We start from the raw sequence: 26,724 nt of genomic DNA, 5'->3' as shown, positions 1-26,724 counted from the left end.
CTGGAGTCCCTATATTATATTTTTCTTTAGTTGATATTTGGGCATTATGTGACATGGGAGACAATGTAAAAAACGATGTTTTATGTTTTTTTATTTTTTGGCACTTAAAACTTATTGGTTTTATGCTTGAGGGTTGTATTGTGTGTGTATTTCTACTTTAGTGCAAAACTGCATTCCCATGCGGTGTTGTTTGGGCCTACTCCAACTTTTGACCTTAAGGGGCGGAGCCTATTTTGGTGCATTTTCCTTCAGGCTTAGCAGCAGCAAACAGTAACTCGGTGGCTCCTGGACTGTGTAGCTGGTCTGAAGGGTTGGAAACTTGATTTGAAGTACTCTGAGGCCAGGTAGGCGCCACAGCAGAGCTGTGGCAAGGTGTAGAGGGTATTTTTATCTATCTTTTGACTAGATGTTGATATAAGTACTTCTAAAGCCTTATTTCTGCCCTTGCTTCTGGGTGCAGTCATTTTTGGATTAACCAACGATATTTAAGTTAAATTTGGGAATAATTTAACGTTTTTTTGTGCATTTTGGAAAAATTGTTCACTTTTTCTTTTCTTAAAGGCACAGTACACGTTTTTTCTAATGTTTATTTTATGCTATAAATAAGTGTTTAAACGACTTTTGTGGTATTACTAGTCTGTTCAACATGTCTGACATTGAGGTTTCTCATTGTTCTATGTGTTTAGAAGCTATTGTGCAACCCCCTCTAACATTGTGTAACTTTTGTACTGAAAGGGCTTTACAATGTAAAAAGCATATTTTAAAAAATGTAAGTGTGCCTAAGGATGATTCTCAGTCTGAAGAGAATCAGGATATGCCATCCAATTCTCCCCAAATGTCACAACCTTTAACGCCCACACAAGCGACGCCTAGTACTTCTAGTGCGTCTAATTCCTTTACTCTGCAGGAGATGGCTGCAGTTATGTCAACTACCCTTACAGAGGTATTGTCTAAATTACCAGTGTTGCAGTGTAAACGCAGTAGGTCAAGTATTAATGTAAATACTGAATCCTCTGATGCTTTATTAGCTATTTCCGATGTTCCCTCACAGTGCTCTGAGTTGGGGATCAGGGAATTACTGTCTGAGTGTGAAATTTCTGATTTACGGAATGTTTTGTCTCAGACAGATTCGGATGCTATGTCATTTAAATTTAAGCTTGAACACCTCCGCCTGTTACTTAGGGAGGTTTTAGCGATTCTGGATGATTGTGACCCTATTGTGATTCCTCCAGAGAAATTGTGTAAAATGGATAAATATTTGGAAGTACCTACTTACACTGATGTTTTTCCGGTTCCTAAGAGAATTTCGGAAATTGTTAGAAAGGAATGGGATAGACCAGGTATACTGTTTTTTCCCCCTCCTAATTTTAAGAAAATGTTTCCCATATCAGATACCATTCGGGACTCATGGCAAAAGGTCCCTAAGGTAGAGGGAGCTATATCTACCCTAGCTAAGCGTACTACTATACCCATTGAGGATAGTTATGCTTTCAAAGACCCTATGGATAAGAAATTAGAGGGTCTTCTAAAGAGATTATTTGTTAATCGGGGGTTTCTTTTACAACCTACGGCTTGAATTATTCCAGTAACTACTGCAGCAGCTTTTTGGTTTGAGGCTCTAGAAGAGTCTCTTAAGGTTGAGATTCCATTAGATGACATCTTAGATAGAATTAAGGCTCTCAAGCTAGCTAATTCTTTTATTACTGATGCCGCTTTTCAAATTGCTAAATTAGCGGCAAAAAATGCAGGATTTGCTATTTTAGCACGTAGGGCATTGTGGTTCAAATCTTGGTCTGCTGATGTGTCATCAAAACATAAGCTTTTAGCTATTCCCTTTAAAGGTAAGACCCTCTTTGGGCCAGAATTGAAGGAAATCATTTCTGATATTACAGGAGGTAAAGACCATGCCCTACCTCAGGATAAATTGGTTAAAATGAGGGGTAAACAGAATAATTTTCGTTCTTTTCGGAACTTTAAAGGAGGACCCCCCGCTTCTTCTTCTTACTCAAAGCAGGAAGGGAATTATACCCTATCTAAGTCAGTCTGGAGACCTAATCAGAACTGGAATAAGGGTAAACAATCCAAAAAGCCCGCTGCTGCTCCTAAGATAGCATGAAGGGGCGGCCCCTGATCCGGGACTGGATCTAGTAGGGGGCAGACTCTCTTTCTTTGCTCAGGCTTGGGCAAGAGATGTTCAGGATCCCTGGGCACTAGAAATAGTGACCCACGGTTATCTATTGGAATTCAAGGACTTTCTTCCAAGAGGGAGATTTCATCTTTCAAAGTTATCTGCAAACCAGATAAAAAGAGAGGTGTTCTTTCGCTGTGTAAAAGACCTTTCTACTATGGGAGTAATTTGTCCAGTTCCAAAATTGGAACAGGGACAGGGGTTTTACTCAAACCTATTTGTGGTTCCCAAAAAAGAGGGAACTTTTAGACCCATTTTAGATCTCAAGTGTCTAAACAAGTTTCTCAGAGTCCAATCGTTTAAGATGGAGACTATACGAACAATCTTACCAATGATACAGGAGGGTCAATATATGACTACCGTGGATTTAAAGGATGCTTACCTTCATATTCCAATCCACAAGGATCATCATCGGTTTCTAAGGTTTGCCTTCTTGGACAAACATTATCAGTTCGTGGCTCTTCCTTTCGGGTTGGCCAAAGCACCCAGAATCTTCACAAAGTATCTAGGGTCTCTTTTGGCGGTTCTCAGACCGCGAGGAATAGCGGTGGCGCCTTATCTGGACGATATTCTGATTCAGGCGTCAACATATCATCTGACAAACTCTCACACAGACACAGTGTTGTCTTTTCTGAGAACCCACGGCTGGAAGGTGAACATAGAGAAGAGTTCACTTGTCCCACAGACAAGGGTTCCTTTCTTGGGAACTCTGATAGACTCGGTAGCCATGAAATTTTTTGTGACGGAGGTCAGAAAATCAAAGATTCTAAATACTTGCCGAGTACTTCAGTCCATTCCTCAGCCATCAGTGGCTCAGTGTATGGAGGTAATTGGCTTTATGGTAGCGGCAATGGACATTGTTCCATTTGCTCGCTTTTATCTCAGATCACTGCAACTGTGCATGCTCGGACAGTGGAATGGGGATTATGCGGATTTATCTCCTCAGATAAATCTGGATCAAGAGACCAGAAACTCTCTTCTTTGATGGTTGTCGCCGGATCATCTGTCCCAAGGGACTTGTGTCCTCAGACCCTCGTGGGTGATAGTGACAACAGATGCCAGCCTTCTGGGCTGGGGTGCAGTTTGGAACTCCCTGAAGGCTCAGTGTGTTTGGACTCAAGTGGAGTCTCTACTTCCAATCAGTATTCTGGAACTGAGAGCAATATTCAATACGCTTCAGGCGTGGCCTCAGTTGGCTTTGGCCAAATTCATCAGATTCCAGTCGGACAACATCACGACTGTGGCATTTATCAATCATCAGGGGGGAACAAGGAGTTCCTTAGCGATGATAGAGGTATCCAAGATAATTAGTTGGGCGGAGGCCCACTCTTGTCATCTGTCAGCAATCTATATCCCAGGAGTAGAGAACTGGGAAGCAGATTTTCTAAGTCGGCAGACTTTTCATCTGGGGGAGTGGGAACTTCACCCGGAGGTATTTGCCTCATTGATTCTCAGATGGGGCAGTCCCGGAATTGGATTTGATGGCATCTCGACAGAATGCCAAGCTTCCAAGATACGGATCCCGGTCAAGGGATCCTCAGGCCGAACTGATAGATGCCTTGGCAGTGCCTTGGTTGTTCAGCCTAGCTTATGTGTTTCCGCCATTTCCTCTCCTTCCACGCGTGATTGCTCAAATCTAACAGGAGAGAACTTCAGTGATCCTGATAGCGCCTGCGTGGCCACGCAGGATTTGGTATGCGGATCTAGTGGACATGTCCTCTCTGCCACCGCGGAAACTTCCATTGAGTCAGGACCTTCTCATTCAAGGTCCTTTCCAACATCCAAATCTAATTTCTCTGCAGCTGACTGCGTGGAGATTGAACGCTTGATTTTAGCGAAGCGAGGATTCTCTGATTCGGTCATCAATACTTTTTTATAGGCTAGAAAGCCTGTCACTAGAAAAATCTATCATAAGATATGGTGTAAATATCTTTATTGGTGTGAATCCAAGAGTTACTCATGGAGTAAAGTTGGGATTCCTAGGATTCTGTCTTTTCTCCAAGAAGGATTGGAGAAAGGGTTATCAGCAAGTTCCTTAAGGTGACAAATTTCAGCTTTGTCAATTCTGTTTCACAAACGTTTGGCAAATGTACCAGATGTTCAGTCTTTTTGTCAGGCTTTATCTAGAATTAACAAATTTCAAAAGACTCCAGCCACCAGCTTCATTAAAAGACCTTTATTCTCTCATTCTGGGTCCCAATAACATATACAACGTTTCAAGCCTGCACTAGGCTCTTAGTCATGTACATTTTAATTATACAGGTTCCTGCTTTTTATACCTTCACCTGTTAATTATTCACCTGTTATTCATTAACCCATTCTACAAAAACACTATTGCAATTGCAACAGTGACATCTTGTGGATGAAAAGCATAGTACATCAATTCTTTATTCATGATGTCTTTTTATGTTTTTCAATAGAATAGGTGAACAACATCTGTATATCATTAAAATAAAAACCTATATACAATATAAAAGAGGAGCATAAAATCCAAACATCTACAATGCCAAAACAGTCTGCAGAGTACATTTTCATCATTAAAAAAAATTATCATTAAACAGAATGTATATTATTAAGGAAAATTTGCTTTAAAGAGAAAAAAAAATTCTTCTTTAAAGCAAAATTTCCTTAATAATATACATTCTGTTTCTGAATTATGAAAGAAAACATTTGGGTTTAGTATCCCTTTAAGCACATTTCTTCCTTATTGCATTTTCCTTTCCTTTCCTTATTGCATTTTAGTAATCTTAATGTTGGGGATGTCAGCACCTATTTATTTAATTGATTAATATTTATTGTTACACTTTTAGCACCACACCATAGTCATTTAAATTAAAAAAATAAATCTGTTGTAGGTTCAAAAAGTCATCTTCAAATAACTCCAATAAGGTACATTAAAGGATTACTTTCTGTTATAATTTTTAAGCTAAACAACTAACATATTAAAGTTAATATGTTAATTAAAACCTACTGACCTATATTTTCTCCAAAACGAAGTTTCATAACGTTCTAAAAGTTATATCTTTTATTCGCCGATGATGTCACGTTATCCTGCCCACTATTTTCAGCACTGAGTGTTGAAAATACTTAAACCAATAACTTTGTGTTTAAAGCGCCATTTTGAAACCTAGGTATTGTAAACGGATTGGTACAGAGCAAAGGATACCCACGGAGTGGGTTTGGAAAACAATTAAATTTGCAGACAAGATTTCTGATATACGGTAGAGATATGTTAATGAAATGCTATTGATAAAAAGCGTATTTGGGGTAGTTAGTTAGTAACAGGCATAGAAAATATTTACTTACAGTGGCCCTTTAAGCCTCACTTGAGATTTAATTCCTTTATAACAATATTTACCAAATAACACTGTTTGAAACAGCTGAGTCCTTTAAGATGTACTGATTTGACCTCAAGATGATGAAGCGTCTGTACGATTAAAAGTGGCTTCTTATAACAACTATTATAAGTAAGCCTGATATAAACACGCTGCTGACATAGTCTGTGAAGATATAAGGCCACACAAGGTTAAAGGTTAGGTCAATTGCTCTGCAAGTCAACTGATAATACTCAGGGAAGATATCAAGAAGAATTTGGTAACGTTAAAGGGACAGTGAACCCAAATTTTTTCTTTCATGATTCATATAGAGCATGCAATTTTAAGCAACTTTCTAATTTACTCGTATTATCAATTTTTCTTTATTCTCTTGCTGTCTTTATTTGAAAAGCAAGAATGTAAGTTTAGAAGCCGGCCCATTTTTTGTTCACAACCTGGGTTGTGCTTGCTGATTGGTGGCTAAATGCACCCACCATTAAACAAGTGCTGTCCAGCGTCTCAACCAAAAATTGTCTGGCTCCTTATATCAAGAGAACGAAGAAAAAATGATAATAGGAGTGAATTAGAAAGCAGCTTAAAATTGCATGCTCTATCTGAATCATGAAAGAAAAAATGTGGGTTTGGTATCCCTTTTATCTAAAATGCTTACTTATATATAGTAAAAACAACTTTGCAGTATACATTATTTTGTCCCCTTTCCTGAAATTTTTATCTGTAGGGGTTTTATGACAATAGGTAGTGCATACTGCAAACGCCATATATCTGTCCCTAATTTGCCTCAGCAAAGGGGATGAGAAACAATTCTACAAAACAATTACATGAATTAATGAAAATCCTTCATGATTCAGATAGAGTATACAATTTTAAACAACTTTTCAATTTACTTCTATCTAATTTGCTTTGTTCTCTTGATATACTTTGTTAAAAAAGCATAGCTAGGTAGGCTCATGAGGTGGGACCTAGCTGCTGATTGGCTACACATATATGTCTCTTGTCATTGTCTTACCAATGTGTTCAGCTAGCTCCTAGTAGTACACTTCTGCTTGTTCAGCAAAGGATATTAAAAGAATGAAGCAACACTGGCAATAGAAGCAAACTGGAAAATTGTTTAAAAATGTATACTCTGTCTGAATCACGAAAAAAAAAAATGTCCCTTTAAGGTTTTGTTAACAAAATTACAGGGGTTAGCTTTGCCTACTTTAGTAAATAGTCTGGATTAACTTCTCCAAATAAAGCAAATGGCGCAGAATGTTTGGCTATTGAAAAACAATTGCAGAAAACACTGTGTTAATATATTCAAAATGTTTTCTAATTTGTATTAGATTTATTTTATCAATAGTAAAAGGCAGGAATTCCTTTCCTCAGATAAACAGTAAGTCTGAAGAAGGCCATACCTGCCCCAAAATGTTGCTATCAGTAAAACAATTTGTAATTTGAAATGAAGAGTGCAGGTTTATTGCTGTAAATTATGAGTACTTTGGAGTTAAGATTTTGCTGTAGCAAATGTAATGGGTCTTCCTAACTGTACGTAAAATCATTTTGTATTAAAGGGAAAGGACTATGAAAGTTTAAGAATATAGATGTTAAGAATTTAATGTATTCTTTTATGTATTATTATTTTTGTTGCATTGAGATTATCAGTTCCACCTTAACCATATAGATTATTATTGTACAATCAGCTTATTCCCTGCAGGTGACTGGGTATGTCCCAAGTATCTAAAGTATGTAGTTGGAGCAGTAAGAGCTAATCACACCAGCTCTTTCTTATGGCTACTAAACACTTCCTTAATGAAAGGGTCTTTGATTTAGATGTATGTGCATCTTTAGTTATTTGTTTTGTAAGAGCTCTTGCTAGAAGCAGGTCTGCCTTAGTACCACCCACAGTAGCCACCACTCATTGTCCATGTCCTGTTTCTTTAACCCCTTAAGGACCACAGCACTTTTTAATTTTCCAACCTTTTGGGACCAAGACTATTTTTTACATTTCTGAACCTGGCCACCAAAGACACCCCAGCCAAAGGCTTAAATACCCCCCCCCCCACTTCCTCATAACCCCAGTCATTCTTTGCCTCTCGTCACAGGAGGTTGGCAGAGAAGTGTCAGAAGATTTCGGAGTAGTCTCTTATGGAGGGTAGTACTCTTCGAGATGGGACTGGAGATTTAAATAATCCTGTCAGCCTCTCAGTGAGAGCTTGGACGAAAGTTAGATTCCAGAGATGCAGGGAGAGTCTTTCTGCGAAACCATCCCGACTCATATTAACAACTCCATAGGCAATCAGCGTTGACGAGTTTCGCTGCCTGCTTTCTTCACTTAAGTCCATGTCAGAAGCAATGCTACTATCTGTCACACTTGAAGGGCAGTGTTACTGTTCTATGGTGTAGATTCTGGTAAGATCGTTACATATTTTATACATGTATGATAACGCAAGAAGACATGGTCACAGTGTGTCACCTTTTATCTGTATAGAATCAAGGGTTAATATCTCCTGAGGGGGATTATTGAACAGTGGGGAATAATTTTATATATTTATTTGATTTTATGCTGCTTTTATGTGTGAGATGTTATGGGCTCATAGGCTGTTATGGAATATACAGGTTTCACTTTCACTTTGAGAGCCATGCAGCTTACAAGCTTGGCGCGCTTTTTCTCATAGCAGGGACAGTCCTGCATTGTGCACCATGTGATTCTTTCCTGACCAGGTGTCTATCAGAGAGGAGTCATAAATCTCTGTACTGTCTAGGTCATGGAAGGTGGTGAGTGCTCCAGCCATTGGGATATAAAGGTGCAGTTTTTTTTAATAAAATAAAATGTTTTATTTCTATAGTTCTCCGGTTATTGCACTAGCAATGGAGGATTCTGTTACTTAGAGGGCACTCCCTCTATTCCTAAATAGTAATTCCTGTTTATAACGTGAGGAGGCCTTAGTTCCGCCCCCTCAATTATGTTCCATATGCCTTAATAATGTGATAAGATCAAACATGTTTGATACCACTGAGCTGTCCACCTCTGAGGAGTTGTCGTCCAGTGAGGTGCATACCCTACATTCTTATCTCTCTACACATGCAGTTTCCCCTAGGATTACTGATCTTTCCACCTGGAGGGGGCCATTTTTTCACCAGACGTTACTGCGCAGTTCAGACGGCATTGTCTGCAGCCTTTAATGCTTTACCTCTCCCTGCTAAGCGCAAGCAAAAGGTTACATATTGCACTCCTTCCCAGAGTACATCAGATAATGTATGGATTTAACTCATAGGATTATCCGAGGATGAAGTTCCTTCTGAGACTTCAGAGTAGGGCTGGGCGATATGGGGGAGGGGGATCGCAATTTTCTTAAAAATTACTATTAACGCCTTAATTTTTCTTTACAAAGTTTATTGAACACTACAGAATCTTAATGTACATGTTTCTCAATGTCCAATACACTCTGGGATCATAAAAATACAAATCACATATGTGTGTATCTATCTATATATATATTATTATTTTTTCTTTTTATAAACATTTTATCTTGACTGAAAATGAGCCCTGCTCCTGTCCAGGAATCCAATACAGGCATACAGCAGTAGGGGTGGGGGGGCTGCTCCTTTCAGAAATGCTGTGCCTTGCTGATATCAAATACATTGTAGATGCAGTTAACCCAGCAGCTAGCTAGCAGAGGGGACTGCAGTTTTAGCCTTTTTGGCAGCCGTGGGGTTAACTGCATCTGCTATGTATTTAAGCCATTTTTCAGAGAGCAGGAGATTGTGTGGGAGGTTCCATAATGATTACATACCCTAAGTTTCAGGCTGCAGACGTCCCTAGGGGGAAAGTGGCTTTCCTTTCTCTTCACTCTCCTGCATTTGCTCTGCTCTTAGACTTCTATAGATTGAGCAGCTGCTACTGAGATCAAACAGAAAGTAAAGTAAAACAGCCATTTTACAAATGTGTGCTAAAAGCAACCACTAGATGGAGCTGGTTTGCAAGAAATCATATACAAATCAATGCTGTACACACACATCTGAAGATTTTTTTAAAAAAAAAATTGCGTACTCTCACGGTTTTAAAACCGCGGCGATTAATCACAGTTTAAAACCAAATCCGCGATTAATCGTGCAGTCCTACTTCAGAGTATGAACATTCTGGGTCGGAGTATGCCTCTAAACCTCCGGTTGCGGAGGATCCAGACTTAAGTTTTATGAACTTGTGCTTTCTTCTAAGGGAAGTTTGACGATTTCAGAGGTTCCAGAGGTCAAATTGCCTGATGATCCTTTAATTGCAAAATTGGATAGAGTTTGAGGACAGGGTGGTACCTTATCCTTCCCTGCTCCTGTTAGATGGCGAACATTATTGAGAATGAATGGGACAGGATTGGATTCCTTTTCCCCTCTTCTCCCTTTAACAATTTGTTCCCGGTCCTGGACTCTAAATGGAGTTGTGTGCTTCTGTCCCTAAAGGGGATGGTGCTATCTTCACCCTTGCTAAACTTACTACTATCCCGCCTGAGGATAGATCTTAGTTTAAAGAGCCCATGGATAAAAGGTGGAACCTCTCTTAAGAAAGTTGTTTCACTTTCGGGAGTTTATTTGTTTTAACTGGAGGCGGCTGTTGCCGCAGTTACTGGAGCTGCTACCTACTGGTGCAACTCCTTATGGGATTTGATCGAGGGGGAGGGTCCCCTTGACATTATTCAGGAAAGAATTTAGGCCTTGAGGGTTACTAATTCTTTTATCTGTGATGCTAATAAGCAGATTATTCGCCTGAATGCTACGGCTTCAGCTTTTTCTGTTCAGGCCCATCGGGCTCTGGCGGATGTCATGGTCTGCGGATATGACTTCTATGTCTAGACTTCTTTCCCTCCCCTTTAAGGGAATGATTTTGTTTGGTCCAGGCCTTGAATCAATTATCCCACGGTCATAGGGGACAAGGGTGTCCTCCTACTGCATGAGAATATGAACTAATCTAGGGGACAATTTTCATTCCTTTCGTTCTGATAAAGCCCAGGTCAGCAGTCCTCCGCTAGGCCAGAGCAAAACAAGAGCTCTTGGAAGCCAGCTCAGTCCTGGAATAAATCCAAGCAGAGCAAGAAGCCCGCCAAGTCTAAGTCGGCATGAATGGGCGGTCCCCGGTCCTCTTCTAGATAGTGTAGGGGGCAGTCTGTTGCTCTTTCAGTCGCTTGGTTCAGGGACGTGCAGGATCCATGGGTCCTGGAGGTCATAGCTCGGGTTACAAGATAGGTTTCAAGTCTCAGCCACCCAAGGGCAGATTCCTTCCTCTCTCTCCTGTCTTCCTGACCAGAAGGGAGGAAAGCCTTTCTGGGGTGCGTATGGGATATGTCCTCTTAGGAGTTATTGTCCCGGTGCCTATCGCAGTGAGAGGTTTGGGATACTATTCAAACTTTTTCATGGTTCCGAAGGAGGGAACTTTCCGTCCGTTTCGGGACCTAAAGTGCTTAAACTTCAGTCCCCTTGTTCAAGATGAAGACAATAAGGTCCATTCTTCCCTCGTTTGAGAAGGGCAGTTCATGAACACGATAGATCTGAAGGATGCTCCCTTCACGTACCAATCCTCAGGGACCACTTCCAGTTCCTTAGGGTTTGTGTTCCTGGACCAACACTTTCAGTTTATTGCACTTCCGTTTGGTCTAGCTATGGCTCCAAGAGATTTTTCGAAGAGTGGACCATTCAGAATCTCTCCTCTGTCTTCCTCAATCCCATAGATGGAAGATAAATAGAGAGAGTATCAAGTACCAGGGTAAAAATCACGGGTACTATATTAGTTAGAAAATATTCTAAAGGACCAGAGACGTTGCAAGCTAGCTTCAACATGTCTTGCCTTCCAGACCTTCTTAAGGCTATCTGTGGCTCGGGGTATGGAGGGGATTGGTCTCATGGTGTCCAGCATGGATATAACTTCCTTTGCCAGGTTTCACCTCAGGCTGTTGCAACTGCGCATGCTGAAACAGTGGAATGGCGATCATTTGGATCTGTCTCAACAGATTTCTCTGGTCATTCGATCGTGATTGTGACTACGGTTTCGAGTCTGTCAGGATGGGGAGCTGTTTGGGGTGCCAGGAAGGCACAGGGCCTTTGGAACGCTCCCTCCCGATCTCATTTTGGATCTTCAGGCAATATACAATGCTCTGAAGGCTTGGCCTCTGCTGGGTTTGTCCCAGTTTATTAGATTCCAATCAGACAATATAACCTTTGTGGCTTACATCAACCATTAGGGGGGAACGATATGAGGGAAGTATCTTGGATTCTGGAGTGGGCGGAGACCCACATTTGTTCGCTGTCAGCGATCCACATTCCGGTTGTGGACAACTGGGAAGTGGATTTCCTCAGCAGACAATCCTTTCATCTGGGGGAATGGGCTTTCCATCCCGGGTGTTGCAAAGATTTGCAAGAGGAAGATCTTATGAAGTCTCACTACCAAGCTACCCAGATATGGGTCAATGTACAGGGATCTTCAGGCGGAGCTAACAGATGCATTAGAGGTGCCTTGGAGGTTCAATCTAATTTATCTTTCCGGCCGTTACCACTACTTCTTAGTGTAGTGGTTCGAGCTCAAGCACGCGTCAGTGATACTGATTGCTCAGACTTGGCCGCGAAGGATATGGTTTGCGGATCTAGTGGGGATGTCATCATCTCCTCCGTGGAAGTTACCTTGTCACAGGGATCTGCTGCCCAAGATCTCTTTGTTAGATCCTCTGAGGCTGACTGCATGGAGATTGAACTCTTAGTCCTAGTCAAGAGAGGGTTTTCTGAGAGAGTTATTTTTACTCTACTTCGAGCTCGTAAGCTGGTTGCTCATCGCAGCTATCATAAGGTGTGGAGGACCTACTTTTTCTGTTCTCCAGGATGACCTGGAGAAGGGCTTTTCTGCAAATCCCCTGAAGGGACAGATTCCGGCCCTGTCTGTGTTACTGCACAAGAGGTTTGCTGATCCTCCAGATGTGCAGTCTTTTGTTAGGATCAGACCTGTGTTTAGAACTAATGCTCCTCTTTGGAGTTTAAATCTTGTTCTTAAAGTTTTGCAACAGACTCCGTTGGAGCCTATGCATGAAGTAGACAATAACTTGTTATCTTGGAAGGTTCCTTTTCTACTGGCTATTGCTTCTGCGCACAGAGTATCTGTGATTGATGCATTGCAATTGCGTCCCTTCTTATCTGTCTTCCATGATGATAAGGCTGTTCTACGAACAAAGTTAGGTTTTATTCCTAAGGTTGTGTCAATTCGCAACATCAGTCGAGAGATTGTGGTTCCTTTCTTATGTCCTACTCCTCCTTCGTCGAAGAAACGTTTATACCATCATTTTGCATGTGGTTTGTGCTTTGAAGTTCTATCTTCAGGCCACGATGGAATTTAGACAAACTTCTTTCGCTGTTTGTTCTCTTTTCCGGGAAGCGTTGGGGTCAGAGGACCTCTTTGACTTCCTTATCTTTTGGCTGAGGAGTGTCTTTCGTTTAGCATAGAGTCAGCGGGGCATAAGCCTCTTCTGAGGATTACGGCTCCTTCTACGAGAGCAATGGTTTCCTTTTGGGCCTTCAAAAATGAGGCCTCTATGGATCAGATTTGTAAGGTGGCTACCTGGTCCTCCTTACCCATACTTTTACAAAATTTACAAGTTTGATGTTTTTTGCTTCTGCTGAAGCAGCCTTCTGGAGAAAGGTTTTGCAGGCTGTGGTACCCTCAGAAATTGGGGTCCGCCTCTCTTTTTCCCCTACCATTGGCATTCTGTGTACTCTAGAGCTTGGGTATGTGTTTCCCACAAGTAAGGAATGCAGCTATGGACTCTTCCCATATTAAGAAGGAAAACATAAATTATGACTTACCAGATAATTTCCTTTCCTTCTGTATGGGAAGAGTCCACAGCTCCCGCCCGTGTTCTCCTATGGGTGGCCCTAAATTTAGATTTATTCTTCTGGCACATTTTTCACCCTGATATTTCTCCTACTGTTCCTTGTTCCCTCTGCAGAATGACTGGGGTTATGAGGAAGTGGGGGAGGTATTTAAGCCTTTGGCTTAGGTGTCTTTGCCTCCACAAGTAAGGAATGCAGCTGTGGACTCTTCCCATAAAGAAGGAAAGGAAATTAACTGGTAAGTCATAATTTATGTTTTTCTCACCATTAAATATGATGAAAAAATGGAAAAAACACACTTTGTGTAACTTTGACCCCCAAAATGTGTTACACATCTACAACCACCAAAAACACCCATGCCAAATAGTTTCTAAATTTTGTCCTGAGTTTAGAAATACTCAATGTTTACATGTTCTTTGCTTTTTTTATGCAAGTTATAGGGCAATAAGTACAAGTAGCACTTTTCTATTTCCAAACCATTTTTTTTCTCTCAAAATTAGCAATAGTTACATTGGAACACTGATATCTGTCAGGAATCCCTGAATATCCCTTACAATGTTTATAGTTTTTTAGTAGACAAGTATTGATCCCATCCCATTTTGGTATATTTCATGCCACCATTTCACTGCCAAATGCGATCAAATAAAAAAAAAATTGTTCACTTTTTCACAAACTTTTTGTGCAATTATGGCACAAATGGTTGTTTATGCTTCTCGGGGGCCCCCTTTATTCAGAAATAGCAGACATTTATGGCTGTGGCATTACTTTTTGGTAATTAGAAGGCCGTTAAATGCCGCTGCGCACCACACTTGTATTAGGCCCAGCTGTGAAGGCGTTAATTAGGTAGCTTGTAGGGAGCTTGTAGGGTTAATTTTAGCTTCAGTGTAGTAGACAACCCAAAGTATTTATCTAGGCACATTTTGATATATTTCATGCCACCATTTCACCTCCAAATTCGATATAAATAAAAAAAAATCGTAATTTCCTTGTATGTAAGCCTCTGCAGACCTCCCCCTTATTTCAGTTCTTTTGACAGACTTGCATTTTAACCAATCAGTGCTGACTCATCAGTAAATCCACAGGAGTGAGAACAATGTTATCTATATGGCACACATGAACTAGTGCTGATTAGCTGTGAAATATTGTCAAAATGCACTGAGAAAAGAGGCGGTCTTCAATGGCTTAGAAATTAGCATATGAGCCTAGCGAGATTTAGCTTTCAACAAAGAATACCAAGAGAACAAAGCATATTTTATAATAAAAGTAAATTGAAAAGTTGTTTAAAATTACATGCCCTATCTGAATCATGAAAGTTTAATTTTGGCTCAACTGTCCCTTTAAAGGGACAGTATAGTAAAACAACTTTGCAATATACTTTCATTATGTTTGGTGCCCCCTTTTCATGTAATTTAGCTCTGAATATTGTGGCTTTTCTAATTGTCAGACTTGCAAAATCCCCCTGTAGATATCCCTGCCACATATATTTCCCTAATTGGCTTGAATAGATAACAACTGCGAAACAATGCAAGGCCTGGATTTACTCCTCCAAATAAAGCTACTAGTGGGTGGAGTTTGACTATTGTAAAACAAATGCAGCAAACAAAATGTTTATTTGTTTGAAACATTTAAACTTGGCTGATATGTTATTCTGTAGGAAGACACTAGACGTGTCTTGTAATTATATGGTGTTTTCTGTCCCTTTAACTATGTTTTAATCATCAGCAGTATAATCTTCTAATGAGTCTATATTAGAACCAGACAGTAATAAACAGAAGTAGTTAAAGGGACAGTCAACTAAAAAAATGCTATTGTTTTAAAAGATAGATAATCCCTTTATTACCCATTCCCCAGTTTTGCACAGAAAACATGGTTATATTAATATACTTTTCACCTCTGTTATAACCTTGGCATCTTCTGACAGCCCCCTGATCACATGATTTTTTTATTTATTATATATTGACTTGCATTTAAGCCAATTAGTGCTGTGTTGTTAGAACCCACCGGCGTGAGCACAATGTTATTTATATGGCTCACATGAACTAGCAGTCTCTTGTTGTGAAAAGCTAATACAAAGCATGTGATAAGAGACTGTCTTTAGTGACTTAGAAACAGACAAAACTTTAGAGGTTTAAAGGTTATAAAGTATGTTTATATAACTATTTTGGCTGTGCAAAGCTCGGGAATGGGTAGTAAAGGCATTATCTATCTTTTTAAACAATAATAATTTTTGTGTTGACTGTCACTTTAACGTATAATATGCTAAAGAATTTGTATTGAAATAGAAAGACAAAAAAAGCATATACTGTCCCTGATATTGCCCACACCTCTATAAATCATGTATTACAGCAAAGAACAGTTCTAGCAGATGTAAAAGCGCACTATAATATCTAGATATAAAAAAGTTTGTGCAGATATATAAAGCTGCTCTTAATCAAAATTAGAGGAAGACATGACACAGAGCAGATACAAACCTCCGAACTGTCCCTATTTAAGAGGGACAGTCCCTGATTTGGAGCTCTGTCCCTCTGAGACAGTCATTCGTCCCTATTATCAGCCCCACTGATTGAGCACCACGGCATTCTCACAGGATGGACAGACACACCCACTGACCAACTAGAAACACCCCCAATACCTCCCACTAACCTACCCCTCCCTACACAGCTTAACCCACAAAACAGTGCCGGTGTTCTGGTAAGAGGCTGAACTTTTGAAAAGAGCAAACCATGTCACTTCCTGTGACGTTACATCAGCTGTTTTACACATTTTGGCCCTAATGCGCATGCGTGCCAGCGTCATCACATACCTGGCCGCATACGTCACTGGTAAACTATTTAGACCTGTGAAATTCAGAAGCCTTTCTATAGCGCATGTGTGGGATTTTCTATCACAAATGGGGGGTTTATGGAAAGCTGTTTATTCGTCTCCTCAGCAATATTCGGAATTCCGCCCCCCCACTGCAACTACTCCCATTAAGCTGAGTCTCCGTGCGTGTATGACAAACAGCCACTCGGCTATCGCCACTGCTTCTTCTGCTGATCCAATGCAGCTTTTCACAGGCTCCCTTCAATGTCATTGTTTAAACATTTGTTGCAGCAGTAAGCATTGGATCAGCAGAAGAAGCAGTGGCAATAGCCGAGTGGCTTAAAAGTTTGAAAACTAGGGGAGAGTCCTGTAGAGAGAGGCAGAGAGTTCCACAAAACAGGGACCAGTCTGGAGAAGTCTTGTAGATGGGAATGTGAGGAGGTAACAAGAGAGGAGGAGAGTAGGAGGTCATGAGCAGAGCAAAGGGGATGGGAGGGAGAGTATCTGGAGACTAGGTTGGAGATATAGGGTGGAGCAGTGTTATTGAGAGCTTTAAAAGTTAGTCAAGATTTTGTGTTGTATTCTGGAGGTTAGAGGAAGCTAGTAAAGGGATTGGCAGAGAGGTGCAGCAGATGAGGAGCAACGTGTAAGGAAGATCAGCCTGACAAAGGCATTTATTATGGATTGTAAGGGAGATGGACGGCAGCTAGGGAGGCCGGAGAGGATGGAGTTGCAATAGTCAAGGCGGGAAATGATTAGAGAGTGGATTAAAGTCTTAGTTATGTCTTGTGTGAGGAAGTGGCGAATATTGGAGATGATTTTAAGGTGTAGGCGGCAAGAATTGGCCAAAGACTGGATGTGGGGAGTGAGAGTTCTGAGTCAAGTATGACCCCAAGACATTGGCATGCAGGGTTGGGATTATGATGTTATTGTCAGTTAGAGAAAGTTGGGGGGTAGGGATTTTGGAAGAAGGGGGGAAAATAAGGAGCCTAGTTTTTGAGAGATTTAGCTTAAGGTAGTGATAGGACATCCAGGATGAAATATTAGAAAGACAGTTAGTGACACGAGTTAGTAAGGAAGGAGAAGCCTTTTAAATAAACTGGCCTCTTTATTGCTTTCACTCCCACTGGGAGGTTGATTTCTGCTGTTGCCTCTTGTTTACATAGTTTTCTATAGCCAATACTGCAGTATTGACATTTATAGTATAGACATCGGCTTCAGCAGGCAAAAGCAGCAATCTCAAATAACAAAATAAGGTTAAGAAGTTATCAGTAGACAATTTAATTCACTCCAGTAGGCGACTTGATCATTGGCAACAAATTAAAGGGGATACAAAAATTACAGTGCAATGTCCCTTTAACTACTATTTTTATCTTTCTACTTGTGTATTTTATCAGTTTTCTATTGAAATACATTTCCTGCAATTTTTTATTTAGGTTCCACGTATATTAACTCTGCTTCCTTTTTTCCTATAGCACACGCACTATGGTGAGTAGAATTATTATACCTTTGAAAGGGGCATGTTAGTATTCTCTAAAATGTTTCCATTGCTAATCTACTTTATCCAGATAGTTTTCCTGAATCAGCATTTATAATAGGATATTTATTCAGTATTATAAGGAACTGCCTATGTTTGCTCTATAGATGGGGTGTAAGCCACAGAGACCAGTATTCACATCCATACTCAAGGGAAGGCTGTCTTTGGGGGCAGTGTCGTTGCAGTGTCAGGGGAATGAGACTTACATGTGGGACTGTGAGCCTCATGTCCTTAATGTGTGTATTAACGGCCCAACCACATATCTGCAGTGCAATCGCTCCAGGTAAGATTTTCATTGGCATCAGAGGAGATGTATACAAATGTTATGTATTGAATGTGTGCTAACGTGTGTTGTAGTTTCATAACAAATTCTGATTATTGTGTACTTATTATGGACATTGCTTGTTGTTCTATGTTATCCATATGGTCCTTCATCAAACTACATTCTGAGTCTATGGGTCACTGATGAGTAAACCTAATTAGCTTCAGGAGCAGCAGTGCACGACTTAAAAGGAAATAGGAGACAGTACCTTAAAGTGATAGTAAATTCTAGCATTTGTGAAACACTAGGATGTTCCAGTGCAACAAATAAAGGGGAGTTTAAGTCATGACGTATAAAATACTTCATGCTGAATATTCCTTTATTTGTCTGCAGCGTTGCTGAGCTGAGTGCCTCAGGCCGAACTCTATTTTGCGGTGAGATGATCTTAGCCAATAGCGTGCTAGCTATCTGCATTGATGCCAGCTGGCCTACATGGCTATTGGCTAAGAGGTGGAAACGTCACCTCACTGAAAAAATAGCGTTCTGCTGCGGGCAGCTTGAGGCGCTCAGCGTGGCGAATGCTGCAGACGAATAAAGGAACTTTCAGCATGAAGTATTTTTATCGCTTAAATCCCCTTTACGGAGTTAAACACAGCATTACAGGGTTATTTGTTTTAAAATTACATGTAATTTTGCAGGGGTTAAACACATAGGGCCAGATTACATTACTAACAGTTAGGCGCAATCGTAAGGGGTTTATCGCAGATGTTTTTGCGCGTCAAGTTTTTCGGGCGTATTTCAAGTTGAAAGTAAACTCTATCACTTGAGCACAATTGAAGTTCGTCCTCAAAGCTCTGGTTAAAGGGACAGTATACACTCATTTTCATATAACTGCATGTAATAGACACTACTATAAAGAATAATATGCACAGATACTGATATAAAAATCCAGTATAAAACTGTTTAAAAACTTACTTAGAATCTCTCAGTTTGGCTCTGTTGAAAAGGTAGCTGGAAAGCCCACTGCAAGTGGCAAATAAGACACTCCCCCCTCCCCCTTCTTTTGCATATGAAAAGACTCTTTACACAAACAGGAGCAAGCTGGAGTAGGTAGTCGAGCGTATTCACATAAAACTTTGGGGCTTGGCTAGGAGTCTGAAAATCAGAGCAATGTTATTTAAAAATAAGCAAAACTATACATTAATTTAAAAAAAAAACTTTATGGGCTATATAAATAGATTATCTACAAAACATTTATGCAAAGAAAAAATGAGTGTATAATGTCCCTTTAACTGTTTCACATCAAAAATACATTACAAAGTACAGTTACACTCATAATAACACAGTGAGACAATGGGGTCCTAATTTGATTTTTAAACAAACAAGAAAACAGATTTGTATGCGTTTTTGGAATTCCGCACGGACAGTATCTAATACATGCAAACCGCGAGCAGGAGCTGACAAGTAATCTAACATTGGCAGTGTTTGTTATTGAACAGCACGCCACCCGCCTCGCTCGCAATTTGCAAATTTATGTGCCCAATATATATGTGTGGAATTGCAGCAATACCTTAGCAACTGCATCAGCTGTTACAGTGAAGAAAGCACCACTGACAATTTTACACATTAATCAGGGAATTTCTACTGAATGCACATTGGTAGCGCGAAGTGGTATATTATAAATTTGATACTAATATTATGTGACATTCAATAGCAGCCAAACCAGCATAGTTCCTCTGCCGTATATGTATGATTGTCATATAGAAATAAGAAAGTTGTTTAAAATTGTATTCTCTATCTGAATCATGAAAGAAAAAATTTGGGTTTCATGTCCCTTTAAGCTCGAAAAATCGCTTCTCTATTTGCTGTATGAGTTTCTCTGTTCTGCTACATCATTTGTGTTTAAGTTATTTTGTAATATTACCTTACACGTGTTCCGTGCAGAGGCAGTTTTGTGAGGGTGCAGGTAACACAAAAAACACCCTTCTCTTTTAGGCTGCATCCGCATTCTTCTTCCTGGGCTGGGGGGGGAGTATGAAAATTCCCCATCCCCTCCTCTGCCCTTTTCTCTACCCATAACACCCCAGTTTAAAGGGACAGACGATACCTAAAGACCCTAAAGTCTTTCCTTAGATTAAGCTGCAAATAGCCTCCTACGCCCCTTTCCATATCATGCAGCAGGAATGGTAAAAAAGTTATTTTAAAATGAATATTGCTTCTGGCTACTTTGAAATGGCTGCCAAGCTCCGCTCACTGATGACATCATGATCTGGGCTGCATATGGCGTCCAATAACAAAAGGCTGACTAGTTGGATTCAACATCAATGCTATTCAGCAGAGTGCCCAGATGCAGCCCAGATCATGATGTCATCAGTGCGCTGAGCTTGACAGCCATAAGCCATTTCAAAGTGGCCGAAAACAATATTCACTTTAAAATAACTTTTTTACTGTTACTGTTGCATGATATAGAAAAGGTGCAGGAGACTATTTGCAGCTAAATCTAAGGTAAGACTTTAAGATGACTAAGGTGTAGATTGTCCCTTTAGCCTACTGTAACTAAATATTCTACCTCTGCTTATCCTGACTCATGGAAGATCATCAAACCTTCCCATGGACCTCCCACTAACAATAGCTGCTCTACAAGGTGTTTTCACCCTCAAAGTTTACACACTAGGATCTTAACTACTAGTGCGATGCTGTATATGTGGGTATTGTGTGATGTTTAAGCCTTTAGGTATACTTTGATATGTCATATTAAACCATTTTGAATTTGTATGCAGTTTATTTTCTCTTTATTCATAATGCTATGTCACCTACGTATTTTCTGTCAGGATGGAGGAGTCTTGGCTTGTGTGGACAACCATCTGTTTTGCCGCTCTAATGATTGTGGTGTTCTGTTGCGCAAGAATTACCAAATCACAGAAATGTTGTGGTCACACATTACACAAATGTTCAGTGCCCGGTCTCTCTCGTAAATCCCGCACACGGCAGCACCGTCACTGGGAGCCTGAGCCACGCAGGAGCATCTACCACAGAGAGCCCCCCGATGTCATTGTTGAGGAGACTAACAGTCTTCCTCCCACCCCTAGAGTTCTGCAAAACCCAAATGGTAAGTGAAATCATCACTAGTAATAAACATGTAAAAAAAAATCTTAGAACATAAGATATTTTGCATACACTTGAATAAGCATTTTGTTGCTTGAATAAAAGAAAGCTCCAAAATTCAATATATTTAAAATAACATGTTTTAAATATCACTGATAGGTCCATTATAAACATAAACAGTAATTGTAATTTTTTATTTCCTTCATGAAATGGTGAGTCTACGAGGTCATCACATCACTCCACTAGGAGGAGGCAAAAACACTGCTACATACCAGAGCTTTAATCGCTCCCACCCTCCCAGAATTCCTCAGTCAAATTTTTGCCTTCAAGATGGAGTGAGGTGAATTCTAAGGTGCTGATCTACATATTGTTTGTAGGGGTTCTCTTACTGATCTGAGACCCAGTTTCCCCCTCAGAGTGCCAACAAAGGAAAGACAGGAGTTTTATCTAGGCAATGATGTCACAGTCCTCCCAGGTGAAATTATGAGTTAGCTGGCAATTTCCTAGTTTACAGTGGCTAAGTTTTGTGAGATCCTTGGCATTGTGCTTTCACTGCTTTGGAAGTAGCCGGTCTAATGGATAGCTCTGTATTTTTTCTGCTCATGAAAAAGACAGTGATATCTGTTGAAACGCGTTGAGCAATTTACGGATGAACAATGTGTCAGTAAACTTTTTTTTTTAATGAAACAGAAGTTTGAAGCCGTATTTCTTCAATAAAAATCAGAAAATTTATTTTACAGCTTTGTCTGTGAGTATATTCCTTTTAGTAGCTACCATCACCTGTGCGCTCTACACTATTTGTGGATCTTTCTTGTTTAAGGCAAGCAGCGAGGTGAACACTTGTGAGGCTATACATCTTACCCTGGGAGTTGTCGGCGCCACCGTTTCCATACCATAATGGAAGCTGTTATCTGCATCTGAGATAAGTACATTTGCTGGTAAGTACATTGCCCCTTCTGAGCCCACCAACTATTAGCATGAACATGTGCACATGCTTCACGCAGCCGGCAGACATATACGCATATTCCTCAGTATACCTCACTTCTGCTCTAATGAAGCAAATTGGTGCTGCTCGTGTATCTGGACCATCAGCTGATCATTTGGTGGTGCGATCTACTTATTATTTTACCCCTTACAACTTTTGTTTTCTTTGTTAGGATATTCCAGTGTGTCCCCCTGCTCAGCTATGCACCTCATGTGCTGAGTAAAGATTAATCCTAGATAGGGTTTTGCAGTGCTGCCCTTTAGTCAGAGTGTTCTGAGGTCTCCAAGAGTTTCTACAGAACTCTCTTCTAAATTTAAGGAGTATATCCTCTCGACTATTACTGAGTTAATGGCTGTTTTGCCTCCAGCAGTCAAACACAGACACATGCAAGGGGCAAAAGATGATCCTTTAACTGATCAGGGTCATCCCTTAGGAGCAACCCTTCTCAAATTCCTACATAAAAAGGGTACATTTCAATGCAAAGCTTCCTCTTCTGAGGATGGATTTTGAGAAACCCAGGACCCTCTCCCTGAAGCAGTGGTGGAGAATGTATCCTTTAATTTCAGGCTTCAGCCTTTTCGTGCGCTATGGGAGTTTTACTTTGAAAGTGATTATTCTCCTACTTCAGACAAACAACTTTTTAACAGAATTGATAAGCCATCTTCCAAATAGGGCTGCAACTAACGATTACTTTCATAATTGATTAGTTGGATGATTATTTTTTCGATTAATCGGATAAAAAAAATCATTTTTTTAGGATTAATTAAGTGATGGTCTACACCAATATTTATTGTTTAAAGAGATAGGTAATTAATGTATTACCTCTGTTTTGCATAACCAACACTGAGACTACTTAGCTAAAGTTAAGAAATTGTAAAAAAATAGATTTAACCCCCCCCCCCCCCCCTGAACTGAATAAAACTTGCTGGCATAGTATGCTAATACGCTATTCCAGTAATTCTCTGGGCTAAGGCTGAATAAGTTCTGTTCACAGACTGGGCTTCCTCATTGGTGTGAACATACACGTTGAAGTCCAAAACAGATTGTGTAATAAAATTGTATTTCTTCTGTTAAGTGTGATCAGTCCACGGGTCATCATTACTTCTGGGATATTACTCCTCCCCAACAGGAAGTGCAAGAGGATTCACCCAGCAGAGCTGCATATAGCTCCTCCCCTCTACGTCACTCCCAGTCATTCTCTTGCACCCAACGACTAGATAGGATGTGTGAGAGGACTATGGTGATTATACTTAGTTTTATATCTTCAATCAAAAGTTTGTTATTTTAAAATAGCACCGGAGTGTGTTATTATCTCTCTGGCAGAGTTTGAAGAAGAATCTACCAGAGTTTTTGTTATGATTTTAGCCGGAGTAGTTAAGATCATATTGCTGTTTCTCGGCCATCTGAGGAGAGGTAAACTTCAGATCAGGGGACAGCGGGCAGATGAATCTGCATAGAGGTATGTAGCAGTTTTTATTTTCTGACAATGGAATTGATGAGAAAATCCTGCCATACCGATATAATGTCATGTATGTATACTTTACACTTCAGTATTCTGGGGAATGGTACTTCACTAGAATTACACTGTAAGAAATACATAAAGCTGTTTAATAACTAGAGATTATGTTTAACGTTTTTGCTGGAATGTAAAATCGTTTTCATTTACTGAGGTACTGAGTGAATAAATGTTTGGGCACTATTTTTCCACTTGGCAGTTGCTTAATCTGTTTTCTGACAGTTTCTGTTCTCCCTCACTGCTGTGTGTGAGGGGGAGGGGACGTTTTTTGGCGCTTTTACTACACATCAAATATTTCAGTCAGCAACTCATTGTATTCCCTGCATGATCCGGTTCATCTCTACAGAGCTCAGGGGTCTTCAAAACTTATTTTGAGGGAGGTATTTTCTCTCAGCAGAGCTGTGAGAATTATAGTTTGACTGAGATAAAAAACGTTTATTCTGTAATTTGTTTCCTGCTTTCAGAATTTGTTATCTTTGCTAATGGGATTAAACCTTTGCTAAAGTTGTGTTATTTACAAGGATTGAGGCTATAACTGTTTCAATTTATTAATTTTCAACTGTCATAGATCTTCTGTGCTACTTAAAGGCACAGTACGTTTTAATATTATTCTAATTGAATTGTATTTCCAAGTTACAAGTTTATTTGCTAGTGTGTTAAACATGTCTGATTCAGAGGATGATACCTGTGTCATTTGTTGCAATGCCAAAGTGGAGCCCAATAGAAATTTATGTACTAACTGTATTGATGCTACTTTAAATAAAAGTCAATCTGTACAAATTGAACAAATTTCACCAAACAACGAGGGGAGAGTTATGCCGACTAACTCGCCTCACGTGTCAGTACCTACATCTCCCGCTCAGAGGGAGGTGCGTGATATTGTAGCGCCGAGTACATCTGGGCGGCCATTACAAATCACATTACAGGATATGGCTACTGTTATGACTGAGGTTTTGGCTAAATTACCAGAGCTAAGAGGTAAGCGTGATCACTCTGGGGTGAGAACAGAGTGCGCTGATAATATTAGGGCCATGTCAGACACTGCGTCACAGGTGGCAGAACATGAGGACGGAGAGCTTCATTCTGTGGGTGACGGTTCTGATCCAAACAGACTGGATTCAGATATTTCAAATTTTAAATTTAAACTGGAAAACCTCCGTGTATTACTAGGGGAGGTGTTAGCGGCTCTGAATGATTGTAACACAGTTGCAATACCAGAGAAAATGTGTAGGTTGGATAAATATTTTGCGGTACCGACGAGTACTGAGGTTTTTCCTATACCTAAGAGACTTACTGAAATTGTTACTAAGGAGTGGGATAGACCCGGTGTGCCGTTCTCACCCCCTCCGATATTTAGAAAAATGTTTCCAATAGACGCCACCACAAGGGACTTATGGCAAACGGTCCCTAAGGTGGAGGGAGCAGTTTCTACCTTAGCTAAGCGTACCACTATCCCGGTGGAGGATAGCTGTGCTTTTTCAGATCCAATGGATAAAAAATTAGAGGGTTACCTTAAGAAAATGTTTGTTCAACAAGGTTTTATATTGCAACCCCTTGCATGCATTGCGCCGATCACGGCTGCAGCGGCATTCTGGATTGAGTCTCTGGAAGAGAACATTGGTTCAGCTACTCTGGACGACATTACAGACAGGCTTAGAGTCCTTAAACTAGCTAATTCATTCATTTCGGAGGCCGTAGTACATCTTACTAAACTTACGGCGAAGAATTCAGGATTCGCCATTCAGGCACGCAGGGCGCTGTGGCTAAAATCCTGGTCAGCTGATGTTACTTCTAAGTCTAAATTGCTTAATATACCTTTCAAAGGGCAGACCTTATTCGGGCCCGGGTTGAAAGAGATTATCGCTGACATTACAGGAGGTAAAGGCCATGCCCTGCCTCAGGACAAAGCCAAGACTAGACAGTCTAATTTTCGTTCCTTTCGTAATTTCAAAGCAGGAGCAGCATCAACTTCCTCTGCACCAAAACAGGAAGGAGCTGTTGCTCGCTACAGACAAGGCTGGAAACCTAACCAGTCCTGGAACAAGGGCAAGCAGACTAGGAAACCTGCTGCTGCCCCTAAAACAGCATGAATTGAGGGCCCCCGATCCGGGATCGGATCTAGTGGGGAGCAGACTTTTTCTCTTCGCCCAGGCTTGGGCAAGAGATGTTCAGGATCCCTGGGCGCTAGAGATAATATCTCAGGGATACCTTCTGGACTTCAAATACTCTCCTCCAAGAGAGAGATTTCATCTGTCAAGATTGTCAACAATCCAGACAAAGAAAGAGGAGTTTCTACGCTGCGTACAAGAGCTCTTGTTAATGGGAGTAATCCATCCAGTTCCACGATCGGAACAGGGACAGGGGTTTTACTCAAATCTGTTTGTGGTTCCCAAAAAAGAGGGAACTTTCAGACCAATCCTGGACTTAAAGATCCTAAACAAATTCCTAAGAGTTCCATCGTTCAAGATGGAGACTATTCGGACAATTTTACCTATGATCCAAGAGGGTCAGTACATGACCACTGTAGATTTAAAAGATGCTTACCTTCACATACCGATTCACAAAGATCATTATCGGTACCTAAGGTTTGCCTTCCTAGACAGGCATTACCAGTTTGTGGCTCTTCCATTCGGATTGGCTACAGCTCCAAGAATCTTCACAAAGGTTCTGGGTGCTCTTCTGGCGGTACTAAGACCGCGGGGAATCTCGGTAGCTCCATACCTAGACGACATTCTGATACAAGCTTCAAGCTTTCAAACTGCCAAGTCTCATACAGAGTTAGTGCTGGCATTTCTAAGGTCACATGGATGGAAGGTGAACGAAAAGAAAAGTTCACTCGTTCCACTCACAAGAGTTCCCTTCCTGGGGACTCTTATAGATTCTGTAGAAATGAAGATTTACCTGACAGAGGACAGGCTAACAAGACTTCAAAGTGCTTGCCGCACCCTTCATTCCTTTCAACACCCGTCAGTGGCTCAATGCATGGAGGTAATCGGCTTAATGGTAGCGGCAATGGACATAGTACCCTTTGCACGCTTACACCTCAGACCACTGCAACTGTGCATGCTAAGTCAGTGGAATGGGGATTACTCAGACTTATCCCCTTCTCTGAATCTGGATCAAGAGACCAGAAATTCTCTTCTATGGTGGCTTTC

At 40.6% G+C, this 26,724-nt stretch overlaps 1 protein-coding gene across 2 annotated transcripts in view; it reads left to right on the top strand.

Annotated features, from left to right (window-relative positions):
- LOC128663675 (scavenger receptor cysteine-rich type 1 protein M130) overlaps nt 1–26,724 on the top strand; it is a 200,299-nt gene that overhangs the window by 157,855 nt on the left and 15,720 nt on the right. Inside the window, exons 6-8 of one of the 2 annotated variants that reach the window (XM_053718118.1) lie at nt 17,809–17,984; nt 20,795–21,072; nt 21,889–21,991. In XM_053718118.1, the coding sequence (XP_053574093.1) occupies nt 17,809–17,984; nt 20,795–21,072; nt 21,889–21,914 (480 nt within the window). In that variant the 3' untranslated portion in view covers nt 21,915–21,991. Of the gene's footprint in view, nt 1–17,808; nt 17,985–20,794; nt 21,073–21,888; nt 21,992–26,724 lie in introns of those variants that run through there. The other variant, XM_053718117.1, reaches the window with a different exon arrangement.

Source organism: Bombina bombina, chromosome 6, assembly GCF_027579735.1.
Source record: "Bombina bombina isolate aBomBom1 chromosome 6, aBomBom1.pri, whole genome shotgun sequence".
NCBI lineage: Eukaryota > Metazoa > Chordata > Amphibia > Anura > Bombinatoridae > Bombina > Bombina bombina.
Note: the sequence above shows the minus strand (reverse complement) of the source record. Positions and strands in the feature narration are given on the sequence as shown.